Source organism: Heptranchias perlo, chromosome 19 (assembly GCF_035084215.1).
Source record: "Heptranchias perlo isolate sHepPer1 chromosome 19, sHepPer1.hap1, whole genome shotgun sequence".
NCBI classification, from domain to species: Eukaryota; Metazoa; Chordata; class Chondrichthyes; order Hexanchiformes; family Hexanchidae; genus Heptranchias; species Heptranchias perlo.
Window position 1 is genome coordinate 543476 of NC_090343.1, and position 27933 is coordinate 571408.

The 27933-nt window shown below is 44.9% G+C and overlaps 1 protein-coding gene across 2 annotated transcripts in view; it reads right to left on the reverse strand.

Annotated features, from left to right (window-relative positions):
* fer1l4 (fer-1 like family member 4) overlaps positions 1–27933 on the reverse strand; it is a 320348-nt gene that overhangs the window by 116546 nt on the left and 175869 nt on the right. For both annotated transcript variants that reach the window (XM_068000123.1, XM_068000124.1), the window contains 3 exons: positions 9211–9345; positions 7724–7834; positions 6766–6893 (listed from right to left, as the gene is read on the reverse strand). In XM_068000123.1, the coding sequence (XP_067856224.1) occupies positions 6766–6893; positions 7724–7834; positions 9211–9345 (374 nt within the window). The remainder of the gene's footprint in view (positions 1–6765; positions 6894–7723; positions 7835–9210; positions 9346–27933) is intronic.

Consider the following 27933-nt stretch of genomic DNA (forward strand, 5'->3'; position numbering starts at 1 on the left):
CTCTGAGTGAAGAAATTTCTCCTCATCTCATTCCTAACTGTCTTACCCCATTTCCTGAGACTGTGACCCCTCATTCTAGAATCCCTAGCCAGGGGAAACATCCTCCCTGCATCCAGTCTGTCCAGCCCTGTCAGAATTTTATATGTTTCAATGAGATCCCCTCTCATTCTTCTAAACTCGAGTGAATACAGGCCATGTCGACCCAATCTCTCCTCATAAGATAGTCCTGCCATCCCAGGGATCAGTCTGGTGAACCTACGTTGCACTCCCTCTATGACAAGTATATCCTTTCTTAGGTAAGGAGACCAAAACTGCACACAATACTCCAGGTGTGGTCTCACCAAGGCCCTGTATAACTGCAGTAAGACATTCTTGCTTCTGTACTCAAATCCTCTTGCAATGAAGGCCAACATACCATTCGCCTTCCTAACTGCTTGTTGCACCTGCATGTTTGCTTTCAGTGACTGGTGTACAAGGACACCCAGGTTCCTTTGTACATCAACATTTCCCAATCTATCACCATTTATATAGTACTCTGCCTTTCTGTTTTTCCTTCCGAATCAGATAACTTCACATTTATCCACGTTATACTGCATCTGCCATGTATTTGCCCACTCATTCAAGTTGTCTAAATCGCCTTGAAGCCTCTTTGCATCCTCCTCACAACTCACAATCCCATCTAGTTTTGTGTCGTCAGCAAACTTGGAAATATTACATTTGGTTCCCTCATCCAAATCATTGATATATATTGTGAATAGCTGGGGCCCAAGAACTGATCCCTGCGGTACCCCACTAGTCACCGCCTGTCACCCCGAAAAAGACCCATTTATTCCTACTCTCTGTTAACCAATTTTCAATCCATGCCAGTATATTACCACCAATCCCATGTGCTTTAATTTTGCACACTAACCTCTTGTGTGGGACTTTATCAAAGGCCTTCTGAAAATCCAAATAAACCACATCCACTGGTTCTCTTATCTATTCTACCAGTTACATCCTCAAAAAACTCCAGTAGGTTTGTCAAACACGATTTCCCTTTCATAAATCCATGTTGACTTTGTCTAATCCCGTTGATATTTGCTATGTGTCCTTTTATCACATCCTTTATAATAGACTCTAGCATTTTCCATACTACTGATGTTAGGCTAACCGGTCTGTAGTTCCCTGTTTTATCTCTCCCTCCATTTTTAAATAGTGGGGTTACATTTGCCACCCTCCAATCTGCAGGAACTGTTCCATAATCTATAGAATTTTGGAAGATGACAACCAATGCATCCACTATTTCCATGGCTACCTCTTTTTGTACTCTGGGATGGAGATTATCAGGCCCTGGGGATTGATCAGCTTTCAGTCCCATTAATTTCTCTAGCACTATTTTTTTAACTAATACTAATTGATTTTTAATTCCTCCTTCTCACTAGTCCCATGGTTCCCGAGCATTTCTGGGAAGTTATTTGTGTCCTCTTCAATGAAGACAGAACCAAAGTATTTGTTTAATTGCTCTGCCATTTCCTTGTTCCCCATTATAAATTCTCCCGTTTCTGACTGTAAGGGACCTACATTTGTCTTCACTAATCTTTTTCTTTTTACATACTTGTAGAAGCTTTTACAGTCCATTTTTATGTTCCTTGCAAGTTTACTCTCATTCTCTATTTTTCCCCTCTTAATCAATCTCTTGGTCCTTTTTTGCTGAATTCTAAACTGCTCCCAATATTCAGGCTTGCTACTTTTTCTGGCAACTTTATATGACTCTTCTTTGGATCGAATACTATCCATAAATTCTTTTGTTAGCCATGGGCTGCAATTCCTTTTGTGTTTTTGCACAAGTAAGGAATGTATAACTGTTGCAATTCATGCATTTGTTCCTTAAATGTTAGCCATTGCCTATCCACCGACATGCCTTTTAATGAAGCTTCCCAATCTATCGTAGCCAACTCACGCCTTCGTAGTTTCCTTTGTTTAGATTTAGGACCCTAGTTTCGGATTGGACTACTTCACTTTTCATCTTAATGAAGAATTCTATCATGTTATGGTCACTCTTCCTTATAGGACCCCGAACAACAAGATTATTAATTAACCCCTTCTCATTGCGCAATTCCCAATCTATAATAGCCTGTTCCCTGGTTGGCTCCTCAACGTACTGGTCTAAAAAACCATCTCGTACACACTCCAGGAATTCATCCTCCACAGTATTATTGCTAATTTGGTTTGGCCAGTCTATATGTAGATTAAAGTCGCCCATGATTACTGTAGTATCCTTGTTACATGCATCTCTAATTTCCTGTTTAATCCCATCCCCTACATTACCACTACTGTTTGGAGGCCTATAGACAACTCTCACCAGTGTTTTCTGCCCTTGCTGCTTCTAAACTCCACCCAGACTGATTCTACATCTTGATTTTTTGAGCCAATATCCTTTCTCACTATTGCTCTGATTTCATCCTTTACTAACAATACCACCCCACCTCCTTTTCCTTTTTGCCTGTCCTTCCTAAATATCGAATACCCTTGGATATTCAGCTCCCAGCCTTGGTCACCCTGCAGCCATGCTCTGTAATTGCAATTATATCATATCCATTTATATCTATTTGCGCTGTTAATTCATCTACCTTATTACGAATGCTTCGTGCATTCAGATACAGTGCCTTTAGTTACATCTCAAAGAACTCCAATAGGTTTGTCAAACATGATTTCCCTTTCATAAATCCATGTTGACTCTGCCAAATCCTATTATTATTTTCTAAGTGTCCTGTTATCACATCCTTTATAATAGATTCTAGCATTTTCCCCACTACTGATGTCAGGCTAACAGGTCTGTAGTTCCCTGTTTTCTCTCTCCCTCCTTTCTTAAATAGTGGGGTTACATTTACTACCCTCCAATCTGCAGGAACCATTCCAGAATCTATAGAATTTTGGAAGATGACAACCAATGCATCCACTATCTCTATAGCCACCTCTTTTAAAATCCTGGAATGTAGATCATCAGGTTGTTGGGATTTCAGTCCCATTAATTTCTCTGGTACTATTTTTTTACTAATACTAATTTCTTTCAGTTCCTCATTCTCGCCAGACCCTTGGTTCTCTAGTATTTCTGGGAGTTTTTTGTGTCTTCTTCAGTGAAGACAGACACAAATTATTTGTCTAATTTCTCTGCCATTTCCTTATTCCCCATTATAAATTCGCCCATCTCAGTCTGTAAGGGATCCATTTTTGCCTTCGCCGATCTTTTCCTTTTTACACACCTATAGAAGCTTTTACCTCCAGCGCGATCCCTCCACCAAACACATTTTCCTCTCCCCTCGCCTTTCAGCATTCAGAAGGGACTGGTCCACTCTTCCATCACCCCCAACACCCACATTCCTCCCCACGGCACCCACCTATGTGAGCGCAGGAGTTGCAACACTGCCCTTTCACCTCCTCCGTTCCCACCATCCAGGGCCTGAAACACTCCTTCCAGGTGAGACTGTGGTTTGCTTGTACTTCTTTCAAGTTAGTATACTGTATCCACTGCTCACAATGCAGTCTCCTCTACACTGACCAAACGCAGATTGGGTGATTGCTTTGCTGAACACCTTCGCTCAGTCCGGTCGCTTGCCATTTTAATTCCCCGTCCTATTCTCACTCTGACCTCTCTGTCCTTGGCCTCTTACACTGTTCCAATGAAGCTCAGTGGAAGCTCGAGGAACGGAACCTCACCTTTTGTTTAGACACTTTATAACCTTCCACACTCAACACAGATTTCAATAAGTTCAGATCATAACCACTGCTCCCATTATTTACTTTGTGGGACTGCAGCTGCTGGTAATGGTTTTGCTGTTGCCATTTACAGCTCCTCTAGACCCATCTTTTGTTTCTTAACTTGTTCCATTACCACCCTCTTTGCCTTGCACCATCATTCCTTTTGTCATTTAATCACTCCTGCCCTCCACCCTATCGCAGACCTGCCCTTTTGTTCTTTCCTCCCCACCTTTCCTTGGCTCTGTACTTGCTTAAAAACTGTAAACTCTTCAGCATTTTCCAGTTTTGATGAAAGGTCTTTGACCTGAAACGTTAACTCTGTTTCTTTCTCCACAGATGCTGCCTGACTTGCTGAGCTTCTCCAGCATTTTCTGTTTTTATACGAGTAATTTAAACGTTAGTACCGATCCAGGGATTGTCAATTTGAACTTTGTCAGCCTTTTGTACAATTTGTTAAAGTCCATTGAATGACTGTCCGTTTTCCGAAATCTATCACATGCTGACCAGGCCTCATAGGCACTTAATAGGTCATCTTTCTTGTAGATTTAATCCAGAAATTCTATTAGAAAAGGTAAAACCTTCATCATTATCCAAAAGATCTGCATCCATCTCAGAAAATATCTTACTTCTGATTTTACTTTGCTCAGGAAGTGACAATGCTAAGGCCATGCTTTGTTTTCTCTTTGGCAGAGTAGTAACTAGTGACCACATATCAACCTCATTCTTCCACGGGTCATAAGGTTCAAACTCCGAGAACATCGGAGGGAAATCGGACCTCGATGATTTAAACATGCTTTCTGCCATTTTCCACAGTTCTTTCAAATTCTTTTATGTCCAAAAAAAAATCGTAGTTTCCAACCTCCATCTTTAGGCAACCATTCTCTGCTACCATGTAATAACTTGGATAGCCATGTGGTGAAGGATAGGATACTAGAGCCTGGTCTTCAGTTGCTTCCAAAGCCTTTATTCACAGAACTCCACATTACCTACATTACACCCTAGATCAGCTCTCATATAAATGGATACAAGAGAGTTCCCAATTAATACGCATCAACTGAATACAATTAACACTAATTGATATAAATCATATGGATACAATTAACACACAGAAACACCATCACCTCCAAGTTCCCCTCCAAGTCACACACCATCCCAACTTGGATATATATCGCTGTTCCTTCATCGTCGCTGGGTCAAAAATCTGGAACTCCCTACCGAACAGCACTGTGGGAGAACCTTCATCACACGGACTGCAGCAGTTCAAGAAGGCAGCCCACCATCACCTTCTCAAGGACAGCTGTGGATATGCAATAAATGCCTTGCCAGCGATGCTCATATTCCAATATTGAATTAAAAAAACCTCTCCTGGTTACATTCTTATCTCTCCAAACGCTGCCATTTCATCTCCTTGAATTAGTTTCTCCTCCCATGCCCATTCACCTCTCAGTGCCCCAGGGCCTCATCCTTAGTCACTTCCTATTTATCGTCTACGTGCTGCGCTCTCCCAACCCCATCTGCATATATAAGGTCAGCTTCCACATTTATGTTACTGACACCCAACTCTATCTACCTCTATTGTCTGATTGTCTTTCCAACATCAAATCTTGCATTAATTGAAACTTCCTCCAGCTCAATATTTGCAAAACCAATATTTGAATCTTTTCAGTTCCTGCCAGCAATGATGTGCCTGTGGCACTGCTTCCAGCCACCTCTCTAGTTGCTCTGACTACAACTCTAATCTCCGACTCAATCCAGGGCTGATCTTTATACCCGACATATGGTCAGTTGCTAAGATTGTATTTTCCCACTTCCCAAACACTGCTCACTTACACACTTACATTTCCCTCCGTCATTGAAACCCTAAACCACTCCTTTCTCACATCAAGGATCAACTTCTCCAATGTTCTGTTCACTGGCTTCCTCTCTTCTAACATTCACCAACTTTAATTCATCTATAACTCTGTAGCCCATGTCCTCTCACATGCCAGATTACACGCTCCCATCCATCCCATCTTTAAGCTCCACGGTCACCCTGACCCCAATGCCATTGCCCTAGTTTTCAAATCCCTTTATTACTTCTGAGTAATTCCTTCCAACCATCTGTCCCAGCATGCACCCTCCAAGCCTCAGAGTCTGGCTTGTTCTCCACTTCTCCTGGTGACCCTGGGGCAACATTGCCTTGGCCAAAGACCTGCTTATGGTCTCAGAATTTTCATTTCCTGGTCACAACATTTGAGAAGATAATTAATATCAGTCACACCAGCCAGACTCTTTCATAGCAGATTGGGTTTATTCATAGATTGCCACTTGAACAGCAAGTAGTAACAGAGAGTTGAAGCAACATCTTGGAACCAGTTCATGAAATGGTTAAACAGACAAACCGATCATGTTGTGTTTCTTTGAGTAGCTTTCTCTGCAGATCTTTCCTGGAAGGGGTGTAGCCACCCAATTTTTACCAGAATTACATCTATGTTTATCTATGGAGCTGCACTTGGCCCCGTGTTTGTGGCTATGTCAAGATTGTAACTAAAAAACTTAATCCTTAAACTGAAAAAAACCTCTGAAATACAGTCTTACCTTTGAGAAGCCAGCCCATAAGACAGGTACTTTATTATTGGACAGCAAACACCATACACGTAAATAAAGGTATGTTGATGGCCACCTGTGGTATCTGACAAGTGCTGTTTATGCTCGGAGTCATTCTGAATAGATTATGTTGTCATTTAATAGCCCAGAATACATATTCATTGTTCCTGGCACTTGGCTGTTATTTCTTTTCCCAGATGAACGTTCATTAATAATCAATTTTGTTTTTATTTACTTTGTCCATTTTACCAATTTCTAGCAACCAGTTGCAGAAGCATTTTGAGGGCAGTACCTTTCCGTAAAAATGAACTATTTTTAAGATAAGAAACGTTGTACAGAGGAAATCTATAAATTATGAACAAAAATGCTTCATTTTGTTTGAGTTTCCTACATTTTACTCAATCAGATTTTAGAACTAGAAACCTTCCATTCAGTACTCACTCTCCAAAGACAGGGTTCAGCTGTTTGGGGATGTAACGATCCTTACTGTCCTGGACTTGTTCGCCAACTTTAACTACAATGTAGGGATCGGACTTCCCATTCGGGTCAGCGGGAGCAAGGTTGGTCGCCTTGGAGGAAAAGAGTTTTTAGTTTTGAAATCCACAGAGGTTTGACAAATATAATCATAGGGCCAATTTTCCGGGCTTTTGCGAACATTTCCTGGTGCAAGGGTCACCAGATCTGGCCCCTAAAACACCGGTCCAGGTTTTGTGCGATTTTCCAGTGGGAACAGAGCCTGATCGGCAGCTGAAGAGGTTCAGTCTAGATGGAGCAATGTTAATAAGGCAGGATGAGGCACTCCCAGCCCCTTGCCTCTTTTTCTGATGCAATACTTGCAGGAGTATTGAGCAAGCCTGGCGATGGGCTTGTCCCTGGACCCCAGTGACTGGAGAGTTCACAGGGATCCCAGGGGTCAGCTGCGGAACTCAAGGGAGGCCACAGTAATATTTTTTGTTCCTCCCCCAACAAGAATCTTCGGCTCAATTTGGGAACTTCTAGCTGCTGATCTACACTGGCATCCGGAAAGTCCCGATCACTCAGGCCCGAGAAGCCTGCAGCTCTCCTGACTTACCAGGCCCTAACTCCAGCACTCGGGGGCGGGCCTGCATTGAGGATGCCACTGGGACAGTTAAATGGCCTGGGACAGCAAATTGAGGAATCCCAGGCCTCTGCTGTTTGGTGGCTGGGCAGAGGGGGCCCAGGAAAATTAGCTCTATAATTTATCTTTTTTTATATTCTAGGTTTTCATTCCAATTCCTCAAAACCTTATTATTTTAGGCTTTTTAGCAGATTTGCTGAAAAATTAAATGTATACAAAAGTAGATGAAAGAGGCTCCATTCCACACACAACAAATTGTAGTAGTGAATACCTTCATAATTTAGTGAAAAGTGTACTCACTTTCACCACATAAATCCTGACAAGAACTTTGACTGGTCTGTTCTTCGGGATACCCTGCAATATCTTAAAATCAGCTTTCACCTCGTTACTGGGGTAGATTAGGAAGGAGCCCTGCAAAAAGGAAAATAGGTAATTAAATAAAATTCAGGAGTTGTGCAATTTGCTTTTATCCTCTGAAAGGACTGTGAAGATACAACCTCTACTTTAGGAGGTGACAGTATCTGAACTGCTGCTGGATGCCTCAAGCTCACTTTGTGTAGATAGTCCAATAGTAACAGATGGTCCAATAATAAGATAGTCCAATAGTAACAGATGGTCCAATAGTAACAGATGGTCATCGTACACTGGCAGCATCATAGGAATTTTTGGAAGGGAAAGACTATTTGACCCAACAAGCTCATTACAGAGACCCCGGCCCGAGGCCCTGGGCCGAGACCTCAGCCTTAGACCCCTGTCCTGGACCCCGGCCTGAGACCCGCCCCATCTCCCTACATTCTTGCTTCAGGTCCTTCTGTCCAGGGAAATGGGAATATGAAAGAAAAACAAACACTACAAGGGAGACGTCAGGGAGAGTAGGAATTTGATAAACAGATTAAAAGACTAAGAATAGAGGTAGAAAAAAGTGTCAAAGAGAAGACAGAAAAACTGGTTGAACATGACATGAAAAGATCCTCCCAGCACTAACAGTAGAACAGTAAATAGAGAGGAATTTAGAATTCTGTCAAATAAAATGTTTTCCAGAAGAATTCACCAAGACAGATAACAATAACTTGCTATCCAATTTTTGTAGTATGTCCAATATGCTAGAGGATTTTGAAGTCAGTGTGCCCGAAGAACTTAGATGGACCAAATTTCAAATCCCCTGGACCAGGTGGCAAGTGTCCAAGGATCCCAAAGGAGACCAGGGAACCAATGTTTGAAGCACATCATGAGGGGTTCTGCAAGCAAATATGGTACCTAGAATCATAGAACTATACAACACAGAAGGAGGCCATCAGGCCCGTCACCCCTGTGCCCTCTCTCTGAAAGGGCTATCTGCTTAGTCCCATTCCCCTGCCCCTTCCCCATTCGGCCCATCGCCCCTGTGCCCTCTCTCTGAAAGAGCTCTCCCCTTAGTCCCATTTCCCTACCCTTTTCCCCCCCATAACCTTTAAACTTCTCTTCTTCAAGTAATTATCCACTTCCCTCTTAAAAGATGTTTTGGATGCTGCTTCCAACACTATTTGATATGGTGTGAAAAGTATTCTCCGATCCTCTCCCTTCTTTCTTTTGGTATGATCTTAAATTTATGCCCTTTAGTTACTGACTCACCAACCAGAAGAAATAGTTTTTCCCCAATTTACCTTTTCAAAACCCCTTATAATTTTGAATACTTCTTTCTCCTAACCTTCCTTATTCTAATGAAAAGAGCCCCAGATTCAAGTGTTTTAAGTTGTTTCTTAAAGAACATTACAAGAAAGTTATCATGTAAGAATAGCTAAGCTGACCTTGTATTTCCCCATAGTTCGATCATCAATGCTTTCTCCAAATTCATCTTCATTGGCTTTACCTCGGTACAGAGGGAAGATATAGAGCCAATCTTGAAAGTTATTATATTCATTCTCCAACTCAGAGTTGTAAATCTGCAACAATATGGAAGGACTTCTTTACAGTGTCAGTACATTCATTGCAATGTAGTCAAGTCTGGTTAAGTGAAGAGTGTTTTGTTTTACTAATCAATTCACTTTAATTAATCAGAAGATTCTGGCCATGGTCTGCGTCCTCCACAAGGCTATAGCCTGGATCTTCCAGGGTGAGGATAGCACCTTCCCAACATCACTGACTCTGCTCCCATCAGAATTCCAGGGCAAGCTACAGGAATTATAAATAGCTCTGGTTATGAGCTCACCCACAGGGAGGGGCAGGTACAATATTTAAAGGCCTTAGGCAACTCCAAGAGCCAACCATCCTCAACATTGTTTAGGCTGCAGGCAATAATCTGATTGCTGTCCAGAGATTGGCTACCTCATTCATCCCACAAAAGCTTCAAATGGAATTTAATTGTTTGTCATCACACTTATTATGGGTTGTATGCTGACACCTTGGTTTTACAGCATGTCATTGGAACAAGAGGCAATTCTCACTTTCTGCATACTTTTTCAAAGAGGAGAGACAAAAGGCAGGTCATTATCTGAATGGTGATAGATTGGGAAAAGGGGAGGTGCAACAAGACCTGGGTGTCCTTGTACACCAGTCACTGAAAGCGAGCATTCAGGTGCAGCAAGCAGTTGGGAAGGCGAATGGTATGTTGGCCTTCATTGCAAGAGGATTTGAGTACAGGAGCAGGGATGTCTTACTGCAGTTATTCAGGGTCTCGGTGAGACCACATCTGGAGTATTGTGTGCAGTTTTGGTCTCCTTATCTGAGGAAGGATGTCCTTGCCATGGAGGGAGTGCAACGAAGGTTTACCAGACTGATTCCTGGGATGGCAGGACTGACGTATGAGGAGAGATTGGGTCGACTAGGCCTATATTCACTAGAGTTTAGAAGAATGAGAGGTGATCTCATCGAAACATATAAAATTCTAACAGGACTAGACAGGCTAGATGCAGGGAGGATGTTCCCGATGGCTGGGGAGTCCAGAACCAGGGGTCACAGTCTCAGGATACGGGGTGTGCCATTTAGAACCGAGACGAGGAGAAATTTCTTCACTCAGAGGGTGGTGAACCTGTGGAATTCTCTCCCACAGAAGGCAGTGGAGGCCAAGTCATTAGATGTATTCAAGAGGGAGATAGATATATTTTTTTAATGCTAAAGGGATCAAGGGATATGGGGAAAAAGCTGGAACAGGGTACTGAGTTAGACGATCAGCCATGATCATTTTGAATGGTGGAGCAGGCCCGAAGGGCCGAATGGCCTACTCTTGCTCCTATTTTCTATGTTTCTATGTTTTAAAAGCAGCCAGGGTAGATCAGTCATGGGGGCAGCCCCCAAACCCGAGTTCCCATCCCGGGAACAAATAAATAAAAGATAGGGAGGCCGCAAGTGGTGTTGGGCATAGGGAAGTAGGAGGACATGTGCTGACTGTGAGTTCATCATCACTTCTCATCCTTTACTTCCTATTGAACCCTACATTAATTATCAGTCAACCATATCACAAAACCCTTATGTCATCCTACTAAAAGTGACATGACTTACCTCTCTCTTTCTCATTTTCTCTTCTAAATGTGCCGCTGCAAGAGCAATAGCAATTTGCATTTATATAATGTAAGAAATTGGTGTAGACAAAGTGATATCAAGCCAGAAGGGAGAGATTACTATCCTAATATAGACTGGGTCAGTAATAGTGTAAAGGGCAGAGAGGGGGAGGAATTTCTGAAGTGTGTTCGGGAGAACTTTCTTGATCGGTTTGTTTCCGGCCCAACGAGGAAGGAGGCATTGCTGGATCTGGTTCAGGGGAATGAAGTGGGTCAAGTGGAGCAAGTTTCAGTGGGGGAACATTTAGGACAAGGAGCAATCTAGAGTAAAAATACTCAATTGGAGGAGGGATAATTTCAGTGGGTTAAGAACGGATCTGGCCCGGGTAAATTGGAATCAAAGATTGGCAGGCAAAACTGTAATGGAACAACGGGCAGCCTTTAAAGAGGAGATGGTTCGGGTACAGTCCAGGTACATTCCCACGAGGGAGAAAGGAGGGCAACTAAAACCAGAGCTCCCTGGATGACAAAAGAGATAGAGAGTAAGATGAAGCAGAAAAAGGGGCGTATGACAGATATCAGGTTGATAACACAGGTGAGAACCAGGCTGAATATAGAAAGTTCAGAGGAGAGGAGCCGAGCCGAGCGGAGGGAGCGTCCGATAAAAGGCGGGATTTCAGAGCGCTGAGAACAGCTGAGAGGAGCCGAGCCGAGCGGAGGGAGCGTCCGATAAAAGGCGGGATTTCAGAGCGCTGAGAACAGCTGAGAGGAGCCGAGCCGAGCGGCGCCGGAGTTCGAAGTGACGTCAGGAATCAGATCGGGACGCGACACAGGGGAGGCACCTGATTGGTGAGTAGGTTCAGGTGAGTATTTCTACTTATCTACAGTAACGAAAGTAAAAAGAAAGGGAAGGTCTGCAGGTCTTATAGGAAGTAGCGTTTTTTTTAGTGAATCAAGGTCCCTAGTGTAGTTAACATTCTCTAAATTAAGAACAATTTAAAGGAGTAAACTCCTTAAAGGGAGTGGTAAGTAGTTTTTCTTTCCTTTTTTTTCTCTTGACATTGTAGTTGTTGTTAAGCTAACTTAAGGGTTAAGTCATGGCAGGAGATCCCACAGCCGTGTCATGTTCCTCTTGTGGGATGTGGGAATTCAGGGATCCTTCCCATATCCCTGATTCCTTCACCTGCGGGAAGTGTGTCCAGCTGCAGCTACTGTTTGAACGCTTGACGGCTCTGGAGCTGCGGATGGATTCACTTTGGAGCATCCGCGATGCTGAGAAAGTCGTGGATAGCACGTTCAGTGAGTTGGTCACACCGCAGATAAAAATTACTGAGGGAGATAGTGAATGGGTGACCAACAGACAGAGGAAGAGTAGGAAGGCAGTGCAGGGGTCCCCTGCGGTCATCTCCCTCCAAAACATGTATACCGTTTTGGATGCTGTTGGGGGAGATGGCTCACCAGGGGAAGGTGGCAGTGGCCAGGTTCATGGCACCGTGGCTGGCTCTGCTGCACAGGAGGGCAGGAAAAAGAGTGGCAGAGCTATAATGATAGGGGACTCGATTGTAAGGGGAATAGACAGGCGTTTCTGCGGACGCAACCGAGACTCCAGGATGGTATGTTGCCTCCCTGGTGCAAGGGTCAAGGATGTCTCGGAGCGGCTGCAGGACATTCTGGAGGGGGAGGGTGAACAGCCAGTTGTCGTGGTGCATATAGGCACCAACGATATAGGTAAAAAACAGGATGAGGTCCTACAAGCTGAATTTAGGGAGTTAGGAGTTAAACGAAAGAGTAGGACCTCAAAGGTAGTAATCTCAGGATTGCTACCAGTGCCACGGGCTAGTCAGAGTAGGAATGACAGGATAGCTAAGATGAATACGTGGCTTGAGAGATGGTGCAAGAGGGAGGGATTCAAATTCCTGGGCCATTGGAACCGGTTCTGGGGGAGGTGGGACCAGTACAAATTGGACGGTCTGCATCTGGGCAGGACTGGAATCAATGTCCTAGGGGGAGTGTTTGCAAGTGCTGTTGGGGAGGGTTTAAACTAATGTGGCAGGGGGATGGGAACCGATGCAGGAAGTCAGTGGGAAATAAAGTGGTGACAGAAACAAAAGGCAGTAAGGGAGAGTGTACAGAACATGACCGGACAGATGGTCTGAGAAAGCAGGGCAAAGATCAAAGGGAAGTCTAGATTAAACTGCATTTATTTCAATGCAAGAAGTCTGATGGGCAAGGCAGATGAACTCAGGGCATGGATGGGTACATGGGACTGGGATGTTATAGCTATTACTGAAACATGGCTAAGGGAGGGGCAGGACTGGCAGCTCAATGTTCCAGGGTACAGATGCTATAGGAAAGATAGAGCAGGAGGTAAAAGAGGAGGGGGAGTTGCGTTCTTGATTAGGGAGAACATCACGGCAGTAGTGAGAGGGGATATATCCGAGGGTTCGCCCACTGAGTCTATATGGGTAGAACTGAAAAATAAGAAGGGAGAGATCACTTTGATAGGATTGTACTACAGACCCCCAAATAGTCAACGGGAAATTGAGGAGCAAATATGTAAGGAGATTACAGACAGCTGCAAGAAAAATAGGGTGGTAATAGTAGGGGACTTTAACTTTCCCAACATTGACTGGGACAGCCATAGCATTAGGGGCTTGGATGGAGAGAAATTTGTTGAGTGTATTCAGGAGGAATTTCTCATTCAGTATGTGGATGGCCCGACTAGAGAGGGGGCAAAACTTGACCTCCTCTTGGGAAATAAGGAAGGGCAGGTGACAGAAGTGTTAGTGAGGGATCACTTTGGGACCAGTGATCATAATTCCATTAGTTTTAAGATAGCTATGGAGAAGGATAGGTCTGGCCCAAAAGTTAAAATTCTAAATTGGGGAAAGGCCAATTTTGATGGTATTAGACAGGAACTTTCAGAAGTTGATTGGGAGAGTCTGTTGGCAGGCAAAGGGACGTCTGGTAAGTGGGAGGCTTTCAAAAGTGTGTTAACCAGGGTTCAGGGTAAGCACATTCCTTATAAAGTGAAGGGCAAGGCTGGTAGAAGTAGGGAACCTTGGATGACTCGGGAGATTGAGGCCCTCGTCAAAAAGAAGAAGGAGGCATATGACATGCATAGGCAGCTGGGATCAAGTGGATCCCTTGAAGAGGGCCGGAGTAGAGTTAAGAGAGAAATCAGGAGGGCAAAAAGGGGACACGAGATTGCTTTGGCAGATAAGGCAAAGGAGAATCCAAAGAGCTTCTACAAATACATAAAGGGCAAAAGGGTAACTAGGGAGAGAGTAGGGCCTCTTAAGGATCAACAAGGTCATCTATGTGCGGAACCACAAGAGATGGGTGAGATCCTGAATGAATATTTCACATCGGTATTTACGGTTGAGAAAGGCATGGATGTTAGGGAACTTGGGGAAATAAATAGTGATGTCTTGAGGAGTGTACATATTACAGAGAGGGAGGTGCTGGAAGTCTTAATGCGCATCAAGGTAGATAAATCTCCGGGACCTGATGAAATGTATCCCAGGACATTATGGGAGGTTAGGGAGGAAATTGCGGGTCCCCTAGCAGAGATATTTGAATCATCCACCGCTACAGGTGAGGTGCCTGAAGATTGGAGGGTAGCAAATGTTGTGCCTTTGTTTAAGAAGGGCGGCAGGGAAAAGCCTGGGAACTACAGACCGGTGAGCCTGACATCTGTAGTGGGTAAGTTGTTAGAGGGTATTCTGAGGGACAGGATCTACAGGCATTTGGAGAGGCAGGGACTAATTAGGAACAGTCAGCATGGTTTTGTGAGAGGAAAATCATCTCTCACGAATTTGATGGAGTTTTTTGAAGGGGTAACCAAGAAGATAGATGAGGGCTGTGCAGTAGACGTGGTCCACATGGACTTCAGCAAAGCCTTTGACAAGGTACCGCATGGTAGGTTGTTACATAAGGTTAAATCTCATGGGATCCAAGGTGAGGTAGCCAATTGGATACAAAATTGGCTTGACGACAGAAGACAGAGGGTGGTTGTAGAGGGTTGTTTTTCAAACTGGATGCCTGTGTCCAGCGGTGTGCCTCAGGGATCGGTGCTGGGTCCGCTGTTATTTGTTATTTATATTAATGATTTGGATGAGAATTTAGGAGGCATGGTTAGTAAGTTTGCAGATGACACCAAGATTGGTGGCATTGTGGACAGTGAAGAAGGTTATCTAGGATTGCAACGGGATCTTGATAAATTGGGCCAGTGGGCCGATGAATGGCAGATGGAGTTTAATTTAGATAAATGTGAGGTGATGCATTTTGGTAGATCGAATCGGGCCAGGACCTACTCCGTTAATGGTAGGGCGTTGGGGAGAGTTATAGAACAAAGAGATCTAGGAGTACAGATTCATAGCTCCTTGAAAGTGGAGTCACAGGTGGATAGGGTGGTGAAGAAGGCATTCGGCATGCTTGGTTTCATTGGTCAGAACATTGAATGCAGGAGTTGGGATGTCTTGTTGAAGTTGTACAGGGCATCGGTGAGGCCACACTTGGAGTACTGTGTACAGTTCTGGTCACCCTATTATAGAAAGGATATTATTAAACTAAAAAGAGTGCAGAAAAGATTTACTAGGATGCTACCGGGACTTGATGGTTTGACTTACAGGGAGAGGTTAGACAGACTGGGACTTTTTTCCCTGGAGAGTAGGAGGTTAAGGGGTGATCTTATAGAAGTCTATAAAATAATGAGGGGCATAGATAAGGTCGATAGTCAAAAGGTAGGGGAGTTTATAACGAGGGGGCATAGATTTAAGGTGAGAGGGGAGAGATACAAAAGGGTCCAGAGGGGCAATTTTTTCACTCAAAGGGTGGTGAGTGTCTGGAACGAGCTGCCAGAGGCAGTAGTAGAGGCGGGTACAATTTTGTCTTTTAAAAAGCATTTGGACAGTTACATGGGTAAGATGGGTATAGAGGGATATGGGCCAAGTGCAGGCAATTGGGACTAGCTTAGTGGTATAAACTGGGCGACATGGACATGTTGGGCCGAAGGGCCTGTTTCCATGTTGTAACTTCTATGATTCTATGATTCTATGATACAGAGGAGAAGTGAAAAAGGAAATAAGAGGGGCAAAGAGAGAGTATGAGAATAGACTGGCAGCCAACATAAAAGGGAATCCAAAAGTCTTCTATCGGCATAGAAATAGTAAACGGGTAGTAAGAGGAGGGGTGGGGCCGATTAGGGACCGAAAAGGAGATCTACTCATGGATGCAGAGGGGATGGCTGAGGTACTAAATGAGGACTTTACATCTGTCTTTACCAAGGAAGAAGATGCTGCCAAAGTCACAGTAAAAGAGGAGATAATTGAGATACTGGATGGGCTAAAAATTGATAAAGAGGAGGTACTAGAAAGGCTGGCTGTACTAAAAGCAAATATGCCACCCGGTCCGGATGGGATGCATCCTAGGTTGCTGAGGGAAGTAAGGGTGGAAATTGCGGAGGTACTGGCCATAATCTTCCAAACACCCGTAGATACAGGGGAGGTGCCAGAGGACTGGAGAATTGCAAATGTTACACCCTTGTTCAAAAAAGGATGTAATGATAAACCCAGCAACTATAGGCCAGTCAGTTTAACCTCGGTGGTGGGGAAGCTTTTAGAAACAATAATCCGGGACGAAACTAGCAGTCACTTGGACAAGTGTGGATTAATTACGGAAAGCCAGCACGGATTTGTTAAAGGCAAATCGTGTTTAACTAACTTGATTGAATTTTCTGATGAGGTAACAGAGAGGGTTGATGAGGGCAATGTGGTTGATGTTGTGCATATGAATTTTCAAAAGGTGTTTGATAAAGTGCCGCCCAATAGGCTTATCAGCAAAATTCCCTTCACCACCGGCGCATTGTGGCTGCAGTGTGTACCATCCACAGGATGCACTGCAGCAACTCGCCAAGGCTTCTTCGACAGCACCTCCCAAACCCGCGACCTCTACCACCTAGAAGGACAAGAGCAGCAGGCACATGGGAACAACACCACCTGCACGTTCCCCTCCAAGTCACACACCATCCCGACTTGGAAATATATCGCCGTTCCTTCATCGTCGCTGGGTCAAAATCCTGGAACTCCCTTCCTAACAGCACTGTGGGAGAACCGTCACCACACGGACTGCAGCGGTTCAAGAAGGCGGCTCACCACCACCTTCTCGAGGGCAATTAGGGATGGGCAATAAATGCCGGCCTCGCCAGCGACGCCCACATCCCATGAACGAATAAAAAAAAATTGAAGCCCATGGAATAAAAGGGGCAGTGGCAGCATGGATACAAAATTGGCTAAGTGACAGGAAACAGAGAGTAGTGGTGAACGGTTGTTTTTCAGACTGGAGGGAGGTGTACAGTGGTGTTCCCCAGGGGTCAGTGCTGGGACCACTGCTTTTTTTGATATATATTAATGACTTGGACTTGGGTGTACAGGGCACAATTTCAAAATTTGCAAATGATACAAAACTTGGAAGTGTAGTAGAGTGAGGAGGATAGTGATAGATTTATAGACTTCAAGAGAAAATATACAGGCTCGTGGAATGGGTAGACACCTGGGGGATGAAATTTAATGCAGAGGTGTGAAGTGATGCATTTTGGCAGGAAGAATGAGGAGAGGCAAAATAAACTAAATGGTACAATTCTAAAGGGGATGCAGGAACAGAGAGACCTGGGGGTTTACGTGCACAAATCTTTGAAGGTGGCACAACAGGTTGATAATGCTGTTTAAAAGAAACATATGGGATCCTGGGCTTTATAAATAGAAGCATACAGTACAAAAGCAAGGAAGTTATGTTGAACTTTTATAAAACACTGGTTTGGCCACAACTGGAGTATTGTGTCCAATTCTGGGCACCGCACTTTAGAAAGGATGCGAAGGCCTTGTAGAGGGTGCAGAAAAGATTTACTAGAATGGTTCCAGGGATGAGGGGCTTTAGTTACGTGGAGAGACTGGAGAAGCTGGGGTTGTTCTCCTTGGAACAGAGAAGGTTAAGAGGACGTTTGATAGAAATGTTCAAAATCATGAAGGGTTTATATAAAGTCGATAAAGAGAAACTGTTCCCATTTTGGAAGGGTCGAGGACCAGAGGACTCAGAATTAAGGTGATTGGCAAAAGAACCAAAGTCAACATGAGGAAAAACTTTTTTAAGCAGCGAGTAATTATAATCTGGATTGCGCTGCCTTAAAGGGTGGTAGAAGCAGATTCAATTGTGGCTTTCAAAAAGGAATTGGATAAACACTTGAAGGGAAAAAATTTGCTGGACTACGGGGAAAGAGCGGGGGAATGGGACTAACTGGATTGCTCTTACAAAGAGACGGCACAGGCTCGATGGGCCGAATGGCCTCCTTCTGTGCTGTAACCATTCTATGATTCTGGGGGGTGATCGAAAGCTTGGTAAAAGAGATGGGTCTGGAGGAGGTTTTTAAATTTGATGAGGTTTAGGGAGAGAGGTCCAAAGAATAAGAAAAATGCATCAAAGGTGGGGTGAAGAGGAGGGGATGTGCAGAAGATATATGGCTGAAGGAGTTTGCATAGAGAAGGGTGTGCAAGGACAGGGAGGGGTTTATAAACGTGGGCAAGGATTTCAAGTGTAATATGTTTGGGGACCAGGAGCCAGTGTAGGTCAATGAGGACGAGGTAATGGACATGTGGGACAAGATAGAACTGCAGAATTTTGAACAAGTTGGAGTTTATGGAGGATACAGGATGGGAGGCCAACAAGGAGAGCATTGAAATAGTTGAGTCTGGAGATGACAGAAACACTAAGAATCTCAGTGATGGAGAGGCTGAGGTTAGGGATCAACACAAACAATATTGCAGAGTCAATGGTCTAGGAATTGGGCTGCAAGAATTTTTAGGCATGGGAAGGGGGGTAGTTTGCACCGCCACACCTGAATGGTGAGACCCGAGAAATTGGGCCTCGAGCCTCATATCAACGTTGCTGGCGAAGCATGAAAAGGAGTCAAAGTTTGGGCTGCTGTTAGCTTAGATTGGGGTCAGGGATTGGGTCGGGGTCAGGTGTCGTGGGGGTCAGGTCGGGAACCATGGAGGGATCAGGGCCGGGGTGGGGGAGGGGGTCACGAGCAGCAATTGAGTGGGGGGGGGGTTAAATGTGGGGTTGGGAGGGGCACTTCTGCTTCTTGGTTGCAGGCGAACCCTAGGGCTGATTTCCCTGAGTGAAGCCCCGATGGAGCCGGCTGTCTCAGGGTGAACTAATCATACAGAACGGGGCCTCAAACAGGCAGTGGCCCCTTACTTGTTTGTGCAAAATACGAAAGACGTGCGCTGTGCAGACCAATTTCTAGGCCAATACGAGCCAATCATCTTGGAAATGGATAGAAGGTAGGGTTTAAAGCTCAGCTCAGGATCAACTAGAACTCAGGTTATGGATGGTCTGGTTCAATCCGAGAAAGCAGTCAGGAAGAGGATGGAGTCAGTGGCAAGAGAGTGAAGTTTATACCAGTGGCTGGATTATGGATTTGGTCTTTCCAATATTGAGCTCGAGGAAACTGCTACTCATCCAAGACATGATGTTGGACAGGCAATCTGACAGCACAAAGGCAGTTGAGGGGTTGAGAAAGATAGTGGGGAGGTAGAGCTGGGTATCATCAGCATATAGGGATAGTCAACATGGCTTTGTCAAGGGAAGATCATGTCTGACTAAATTGATTGAATTTTTTGAGGGGGTGACTAGGCGTGTGGATGAGGGTAACGCAGTGGATGTGGTATACATGGATTTCAGTAAGGCCTTCGATAAAGTCCCCCACAGGAGACTGGTCAAGAAGGTACGAGCCCATGGAATCCAGGGTGCCTTGGCACTTTGGATACAAAACTGGCTTAGTGGCAGAAGGCAGAGGGTGATGGTCGAAGGTTGTTTTTGTGACTGGAAGCCTGTGGCCAGTGGGGTACCACAGGGATCGGTGCTGGGTCCCTTGCTGTTTGTGGTCTACATTAATGACTTGGATATGAATGTAAAAGGTATGATCAGTAAGTTCGCTGATGATACAAAAATTGGTAGGGTGGTAAATAGCGAGGAGGATAGCCTCAGTCTGCAGGACGATATAGATGGGTTGGTCAGATGGGCGGAACAGTGGCAAATGGAATTTAACCCGGAAAAGTGCGAGGTGATGCACTTTGGAGGGACTAACAAGGCAAGGGAATACACAATGAATGGGAGGACCCTAGGCAAGACAGAGGGTCAGAGGGATCTTGGTGTGCAAGTTCACAGATCCCTGAAGGCGGCGGAACAGGTAGATAAGGTGGTAAAGAAGGCATATGGGATACTTGCCTTTATTAGCCGAGGCATAGAATATAAGAGCAAGGAGGTTATGATGGAGCTGTATAAAACACTGGTTAGGCCACAGCTGGAGTACTGTGTGCAGTTCTGGTCGCCACACTACAGGAAGGATGTGATCGCTTTGGAGAGGGTGCAGAGGAGATTCACCAGGATGTTACCAGGGCTGGAGCGCTTCAGCTATGAAGAGAAACTGGGAAGATTGGGTTTGTTTTCCTTGGAGCAGAGGAGGCTGAGGGGGGACATGATTGAGGTGTACAAAATTATGAGGGGCACAGATAGGATGGATACTAAGGAGCTTTTTCCCTTCGTTGAGGGTTCTATAACAAGGGGACATAGATTCAAGGTAAAAGGCGGGAGGTTTAGAGGGGATTTGAGAAAGAACTTTTTCACCCAGAGGGTGGTTGGAGTCTGGAACTCACTGTCTGAAAGGGTTGTGGAGGCAGGAACCCTCACAACATTCAAGAAGCATTTGGATGAGCACTTGAAATGCCATAGCATACAAGGCTACGGACCAAATGCTGGAATATGGGATTAGAGTAGACAGGGCTGATGGCCGGCGCGGACACGATGGGCCGAAGGGCCTCTATCCGTGCTGTATAACTCTATGACTCTATGACTCTATGTGGAAGCACAGATAAGGAAAAGGAGGCACCAAGGATAAATCCTTGGGGGACGCTAAATTCCTTAGTGCCCCAAATCTGGTGCAATTCTGGCAGCGTGCAGGGAATGGAGAGGCCCGAGGACCAAAGTAAATTCTTCCAAACTCAGCAGTTGATTTGAACACAACAAAGCCCCATGGACAGCAACAGGAATGAGAAACCAGTTAGTCTGATTTGGTGCTGAATGTTGACCAAGGCACCTACTGTTATTTCGAAAAAGTGCCAAAGTATCTTATACATACAGAAGTTTGCAGATGATACAAAAATTGGCCGTGTGGTTGATAGTGAGGAGGAAAGCTGTGGTCTGCAGGAAGATATCAATGGACTGGTCAGGTGGGCAGAAAAGTGGCAAACGGAATTCAATCCCGAGAAGTGTGAGGTGTTACATTTGGGGAGGGCAAACAAGGCAAGGGAATACACAATAAATGGGAGGATACTGAGAAGTGTAGAGGAACAAAGGGATCTTGGAGTGCATGTCCACAGATCCCTGAAGGAAGCAGGACAGGTTGATAAGGTGGTTAAAAAGGGATATGGGATACTTTCCTTGATTAGCCAAGGCATAGAATATAAGAGCAGGGAGGTTATGCTAGAACTGTATAAAACACTAGTTAGGCCACAACTTGAGTACTGTGCACAGTTCTGGTCACCACATTACAGGAAAGGTGTGATTGCACTAAAGAGGGTACAGAGGAGATTTATGAGGATGTTGCCTGGACTGGAGAATTTAAGCTATGAGGAAAGATTGGATCGGCTGGGATTGTTCTCTTTGGAACAGAGGAGGCTGAGGGGTGATTTAATTGAGGTGTATAAAATTATGAGGGGCCTAGTTAGAGTGGACAGGAAGGACCTATTTCCCTTAGCAGAGGGGTCAATAACCAGGAGGAATAGATTTAAAGTAACTGGTAGAAGGATTAGAGGGGAGTAGAGGAGAAATTTTTTTACCCAAAGGGTGGTGGGGGTCTGGAACTCACTGCCTGAAATGGTGGTAGAGGCAGAAACCCTCATCACATTTAAAAAGTACTTGGATGTGCACTTGAAGTGCCATAATCTACAGGGCTATGGACCAAGTGCTGGAAAGTGGGATTAGGTTGGATAGTTCTTTCTTGGCTGGCACTGACACGATGGGCTGAATGGCCTCCATCTGTGCTGTAAATTTCTATGATTCTATGAGCCACCTTACATAATAAATAGGAGCAGGAGTAGGCCACATGACCCCTCGAGCCTGCTCCGCCATTCAATCAGATCATGGCTGATCTTCGACCTCAACTCCACTTTCCTGCTGATCCCCATATCCCTTGATTCCCCAAGAGTCTAGAAATCTGTCTGTCTCAGCCTTGAATATATTCAATGACTCAGCATCCACAGCCCACTGGGGTAGAAAATTCCAAAGATTCACAACCTTCTGAGTGAAAACATTCCTCCGCATCTCAGTCTTGAACAGTCGACCCCTTATCCTGCGACTATGTCCCCGAGTTCTAGATTCTCGGGTCATGGGAAACAGCCTCTCAGCATCCACCCTGTCAAGCCCCCTCAGAATCTTATATGTTTCAATGAGATCACTTCTCATTCTTCTAAACTCCAGAGAGTAAAGGCCCATTCTACTCAATCTCATAGGACAACCCTCTCATCCCAGGAATTAATCTAGTGAACCTTCGCTGCACCGCCTCTAAGGCAAGTATATCCTTCCTTAGATAAGGAAACCAAAACTCTACAGAGTACTCCGTGAGGTCTCACCAAAGCCCTGTGCAATTGTAATCAGACTTCCTTACTTTTATACTCCAACCCCTTTGCAATAAAAGCCAACATTCTATTTGCTTTCCTAATTGCTTGCTGTATCTACATGTTAACTTTTTGTGTTTCTTGTACAAGGGCACCCAAATCCCTCTGAACACCAACATTTAATTGTTTCTCACCATTTAAAAAATATTCTGTTTTTCTATTCTTCCTACCAAAGTGAATAACCTCATATTTCCCCACATTATACTCCATCTGCCACCTTCTTGGCCACTCACTTAACCTGTCGATATCCCTTTGCAGACTCTTTGTGTCCTCCTCACTGCTTACTTTCCCACCTAACTTTGTATCGTCAGCAAACTTGGATACATTACACTCGGTCCCTTCATCTAAGTCATTAATATAGATTGTAAACAGCTGAGGCCCAAGCACTGATCCTTGCGGCACCCCACTAGTTACAGCCTGTCAACCTGAGAATGACCCGTTTATTCCTACTCTCTGTTTTCTGTCCATTAACCAATCCTCTATCCATGATAATATATTACCCCCAATCCCATGAGTCCTTACCTTGTGTAACAACCTTTTATGTGGCACCTTATCGAATGCCTTTTGAAATCCAAATATACGACATCCACTGGTTCCCCTTTATCTACCCTGCTAGTTACATCCTCAAAAAACTCCAATAAATTTGTCAAACACGATTTCTCTTTCATAAAACCATGTTGACCTCAACAGACAGACTTTGGTTTAATGTCTCATCCGAAAGAGGGCACCTCTGACATTGCAGCACTCCCTCAGTACTGTACTAGAGTGTCAGTCTGGATTATGTGCAAGAATGCTACCACTGCTGGAGATTTCATTAGCTGCTTTTGGATGGAACTCGGAGCGGAGCTACAGGCGGGAGCGGACCCAGGAGAGAGCGCGGGACTCTGAGACTACTAAAGGCCCAGGCTCGAGGCCTATCCGCACTCGGAGCGGAGCTACAGGCGGGAGCGGACCCAGGAGAGAGCGCGGGACTCTGAGACTACTAAAGGCCCAGGCTCGAGGCCTATCCGCACTCGGAGCGGAGCCAGGAGAGAGCGCGGGACTCAGACTACTAAAGGCCCAGGCTCGAGGCCTATCCGCAGAGAGCCAATCGGTGAATAAACAAGGAGTGACGTCACAGGACAGCAGGTCGGTGATTGGCTGGCGAGTGTTAGATTTTTCCTCTGAGTTAGGGAATTGGGTAAAATTGAATTAAAAACGAGAAGCGTAAAACTACTGGTCTCTGATTAAAATTAAAGCTTAAACTACTTAACTAGAGTAATATATCCAAAAATAACTGTATTTGAGGCTTAATTTGTTTTTTGCTTGGTTTAAGTTAATCTAATGTATTTTGTGGTTATTCCGGTCTCTTTGTGTAGCGGGGACGACTGTTAAGCAGGGGCCCTTGAGCATATCACTTAATTCCAGTGTGATTGGTGGGATCCATTTAATTTTAATTTAATTTAAATCAATTAAAGGGTAAGTCATGGCAGGACACTCGGCCCCGTGGCATGCTCCTCCTGCTCTATGTGGGAAGTCAGGGACACTTCCTGTGTCCCTGACGACCATGTGTGCGGGAAGTGTATCCAGCTGCAGCTACTGACAAACCGCACTGCGGCACTGGAGCTGCGGATGGATACATACTGGTGCAGTCGCGATGCTGAGAACCACGTGGATAGCACGTTTAGCGAGTTGGTCACACCGCAGGTAAAGGGTGTACAGGCAGGAAGTGAATGGGTGACCACCAGGCAGAGCAAGAGGTGCAGGCAGGTAGTGCAGGGGTCCCCTGTGGCCATCCCCCTCTCAAACAGGTATACCACTTTGGATACTGTTGGGGGGGATGACTTATCAGGGGACAATTGTAAACAATTTTACAACACCAAGTTATAGTCCAGCAATTTATAACTTGGTGTTGTAAAACTACTTATCAGGGGACGGCAGCAGCAGCCAACTTCCTGGCACCATGGGTGGCTCTGCTGTACAGGCTGGGAGGAAAAAGAGTGGCAGAGCTATAGTGATAGGGGACTCAATTGTAAGGGGAATAGACAGACGTTTCTGCGGCCGCAACCGAGACTCCAGGATGGTGTGTTGCCTCCCTGGTGCAAGGGTCAAGGACGTCTCTGAGCGGCTACAGAACATTTTGGAGAGGGAGGACGAATAGCCAGCTGTCGTGGTGCACATAGGCACCAACGATATAGGTAAAAAAGGGGATGAGGTCCTAAAAGCAGAATATAGGGAGTTAGGAGGTAAATTAAAAAATAGGACCTCAAAGGTAGTAATCTCAGGATTGCTGCCAGTGCCACGTGCTAGTCAGAGTAGAAATAGGAGGATATTTCAAATGAATACGTGGCTAGAGGAATGGTGCAAGGGGGAGGGATTCAAATTCCTGGGACACTGGAAACGGTTCTGGGGGAGGTGGGACCAGTACAAACCGGACGGTCTGCACCTGGGCAGGGCCGGGACCGCTGTCCTAGGGGGAGTGTTTGCTAGTGCTGTTGGGGAGGGTTTAAACTAAAGTGGCAGGGGGTTGGGAACCTGAGCAGGGAGAGAGAGGAAAGCGTAACAGGAAGGGACAGAAGGTATGGAGTAAAAGGTAAAGTGTTTAAAAAAGGAAAAAGCAGGAACTAAGTGTCACAAAACATATTTGAAAGTTCTTTATCTGAATACACGTAGCATTTGGAACAAAATGGACGAGTTAACGGCACAAATAACTACATATGGGTATGATCTTGTGGCCATTACAGAAACATGGCTGCAGGGTGACAATGACTGGGAATTAAATATGCCAGGGTATTTAACAATCAGGAAGGACAGGCAGGAAGGAAGGGGAGGTGGGGTGGCTATGTTAATAAAGGAAGGAATCACTGTAATACAGAGAAATGATATTGGGACAAAGGATCAGGATAATGAAACAGTTTGGGTAGAGATAAGGAATAATAAGGGGAAAAAACACTAGTGGGCGTAGTATATAGGCCTCCTAATAGTTGCAACCCTGCTGGAAGAAGTATTAATCAGGAAATAGTCGGGGCATGTAATAAGGGAACAGCTATAATTATGGGGGATTTTAACTATCATATTAACTGGACAAACCAAATTGGGCAGGGCAGCCTTGAGGAAGAGTTTATTGAGTGCATTAGGGATGGATTTCTTGAGCAGTATGTAACTGATCCTACAAGGGGGCAAGCAACCTTGGACCTGGTCCTGTGTAATGAGCCAGGATTAATTAATAATGTCCTAGTTAAGGATCCCCTTGGAATGAGTGACCATAACATGGTTACATTCCATATCCAACTAGAGGGTGAGAAGGTTGGTTCTCAAACAAGCGTACTGAGCTTGAATAAAGGAGACTATGATGGTATGAGAGCGGAATTGATTCAAGTGGACTGGGAAAATAGATTAAAGGGTAAGACGGTACATGAGCAGTGGTGTTCATTTAAGGAGTTAGAATCATAGAAGTTACAACATGGAAACAGGCCCTTCGGCCCAACATGTCCATGTCGCCCAGTTTATACCACTAAGCTAGTCCCAATTGCCTGCACTTGGCCCATATCCCTCGATACCCATCTTCCCCATGTAACTGTCCAAATGCTTTTTAAAAGACAAAATTGTACCCGCCTCTACTACTGCCTCTGGCAGCTCGTTCCAGACACTCACCACCCTTTGAGTGAAAAAATTGCCCCTCTGGATCCTTTTGTATCTCTCCCCTCTCACCTTAAATCTGTGCCCCCTCGTTATAGACTCCCCTACCTTTGGGAAAAGATTTTGACTATCGACCTTATCGATGCCCCTCATTATTTTATAGACTTCTATAAGATCACCCCTTAACCTCCTACTCTCCAGGGAATAAAGTCCCAGTCTGTCTAACCTCTCCCTGTAAGTCAAACCATCAAGTCCCGGTAGCATCCTAGTAAATCTTTTCTGCACTCTTTCTAGTTTAATAATATCCTTTCTATAATAGGGTGACCAGAACTGTACACAGTACTCCAAGTGTGGCCTCACCAATGCCCTGTACAACTTCAACAAGACATCCCAACTCCTGCATTCAATGTTCTGACCAATGAAACCAAGCATGCTGAATGCCTTCTTCACCACCCTATCCACCTGTGACTCCACTTTCAAGGAGCTATGAATCTGTACTCCTAGATCTCTTTGTTCTATAACTCTCCCCAACGCCCTACCATTAACGGAGTAGGTCCTGGCCCGATTCGATCTACCAAAATGCATCACCTCACATTTATCTAAATTAAACTCCATCTGCCATTCATCGGCCCACTGGCCCAATTTATCAAGATCCCGTTGCAATCCTAGATAACCTTCTTCACTGTCCACAATGCCACCAATCTTGGTGTCATCTGCAAACTTACTAACCATGCCTCCTAAATTCTCATCCAAATCATTAATATAAATAACAAATAACAGCGGACCCAGCACCGATCCCTGAGGCACACCGCTGGACACAGGCATCCAGTTTGAAAAACAACCCTCGACAACCACCCTCTGTCTTCTGTCGTCAAGCCAATTTTGTATCCAATTGGCTACCTCACCTTGGATCCCATGAGATTTAACCTTATGTAACAACCTACCATGCGGTACCTTGTCAAATGCTTTGCTGAAGTCCATGTAGACCACGTCTACTGCACAGCCCTCATCTATCTTCTTGGTTACCCCTTCAAAAAACTCAATCAAATTCGTGAGACATGATTTTCCTCTCACAAAACCATGCTGACTGTTCCTAATTAGTCCCTGCCTCTCCAAATGCCTGTAGATTCTGTCCCTCAGAATACCCTCTAACAACTTACCCACTACAGATGTCAGGCTCACTGGTCTGTAGTTCCCAGGCTTTTCCCTGCCGCCCTTCTTAAACAAAGGCACAACATTTGCTACCCTCCAATCTTCAGGCACCTCACCTGTAGCGGTGGATGATTCAAATATCTCTGCTAGGGGACCCGCAATTTCCTCCCTAACCTCCCATAACGTCCTGGGATACATTTCATCAGGTCCCGGAGATTTATCTACCTTGATGCGCGTTAAGACTTCCAGCACCTCCCTCTCTGTAATATGTACACTCCTCAAGACATCACTATTTATTTCCCCAAGTTCCCTAACATCCATGCCTTTCTCAACCGTAAATACCGATGTGAAATATTCATTCAGGATCTCACCCATCTCTTGTGGTTCCGCACATAGATGACCTTGTTGATCCTTAAGAGGCCCTACTCTCTCCCTAGTTACCCTTTTGCCCTTTATGTATTTGTAGAAGCTCTTTGGATTCACCTTTGCCTGATCTGCCAAAGCAATCTCATATCCCCTTTTTGCCCTC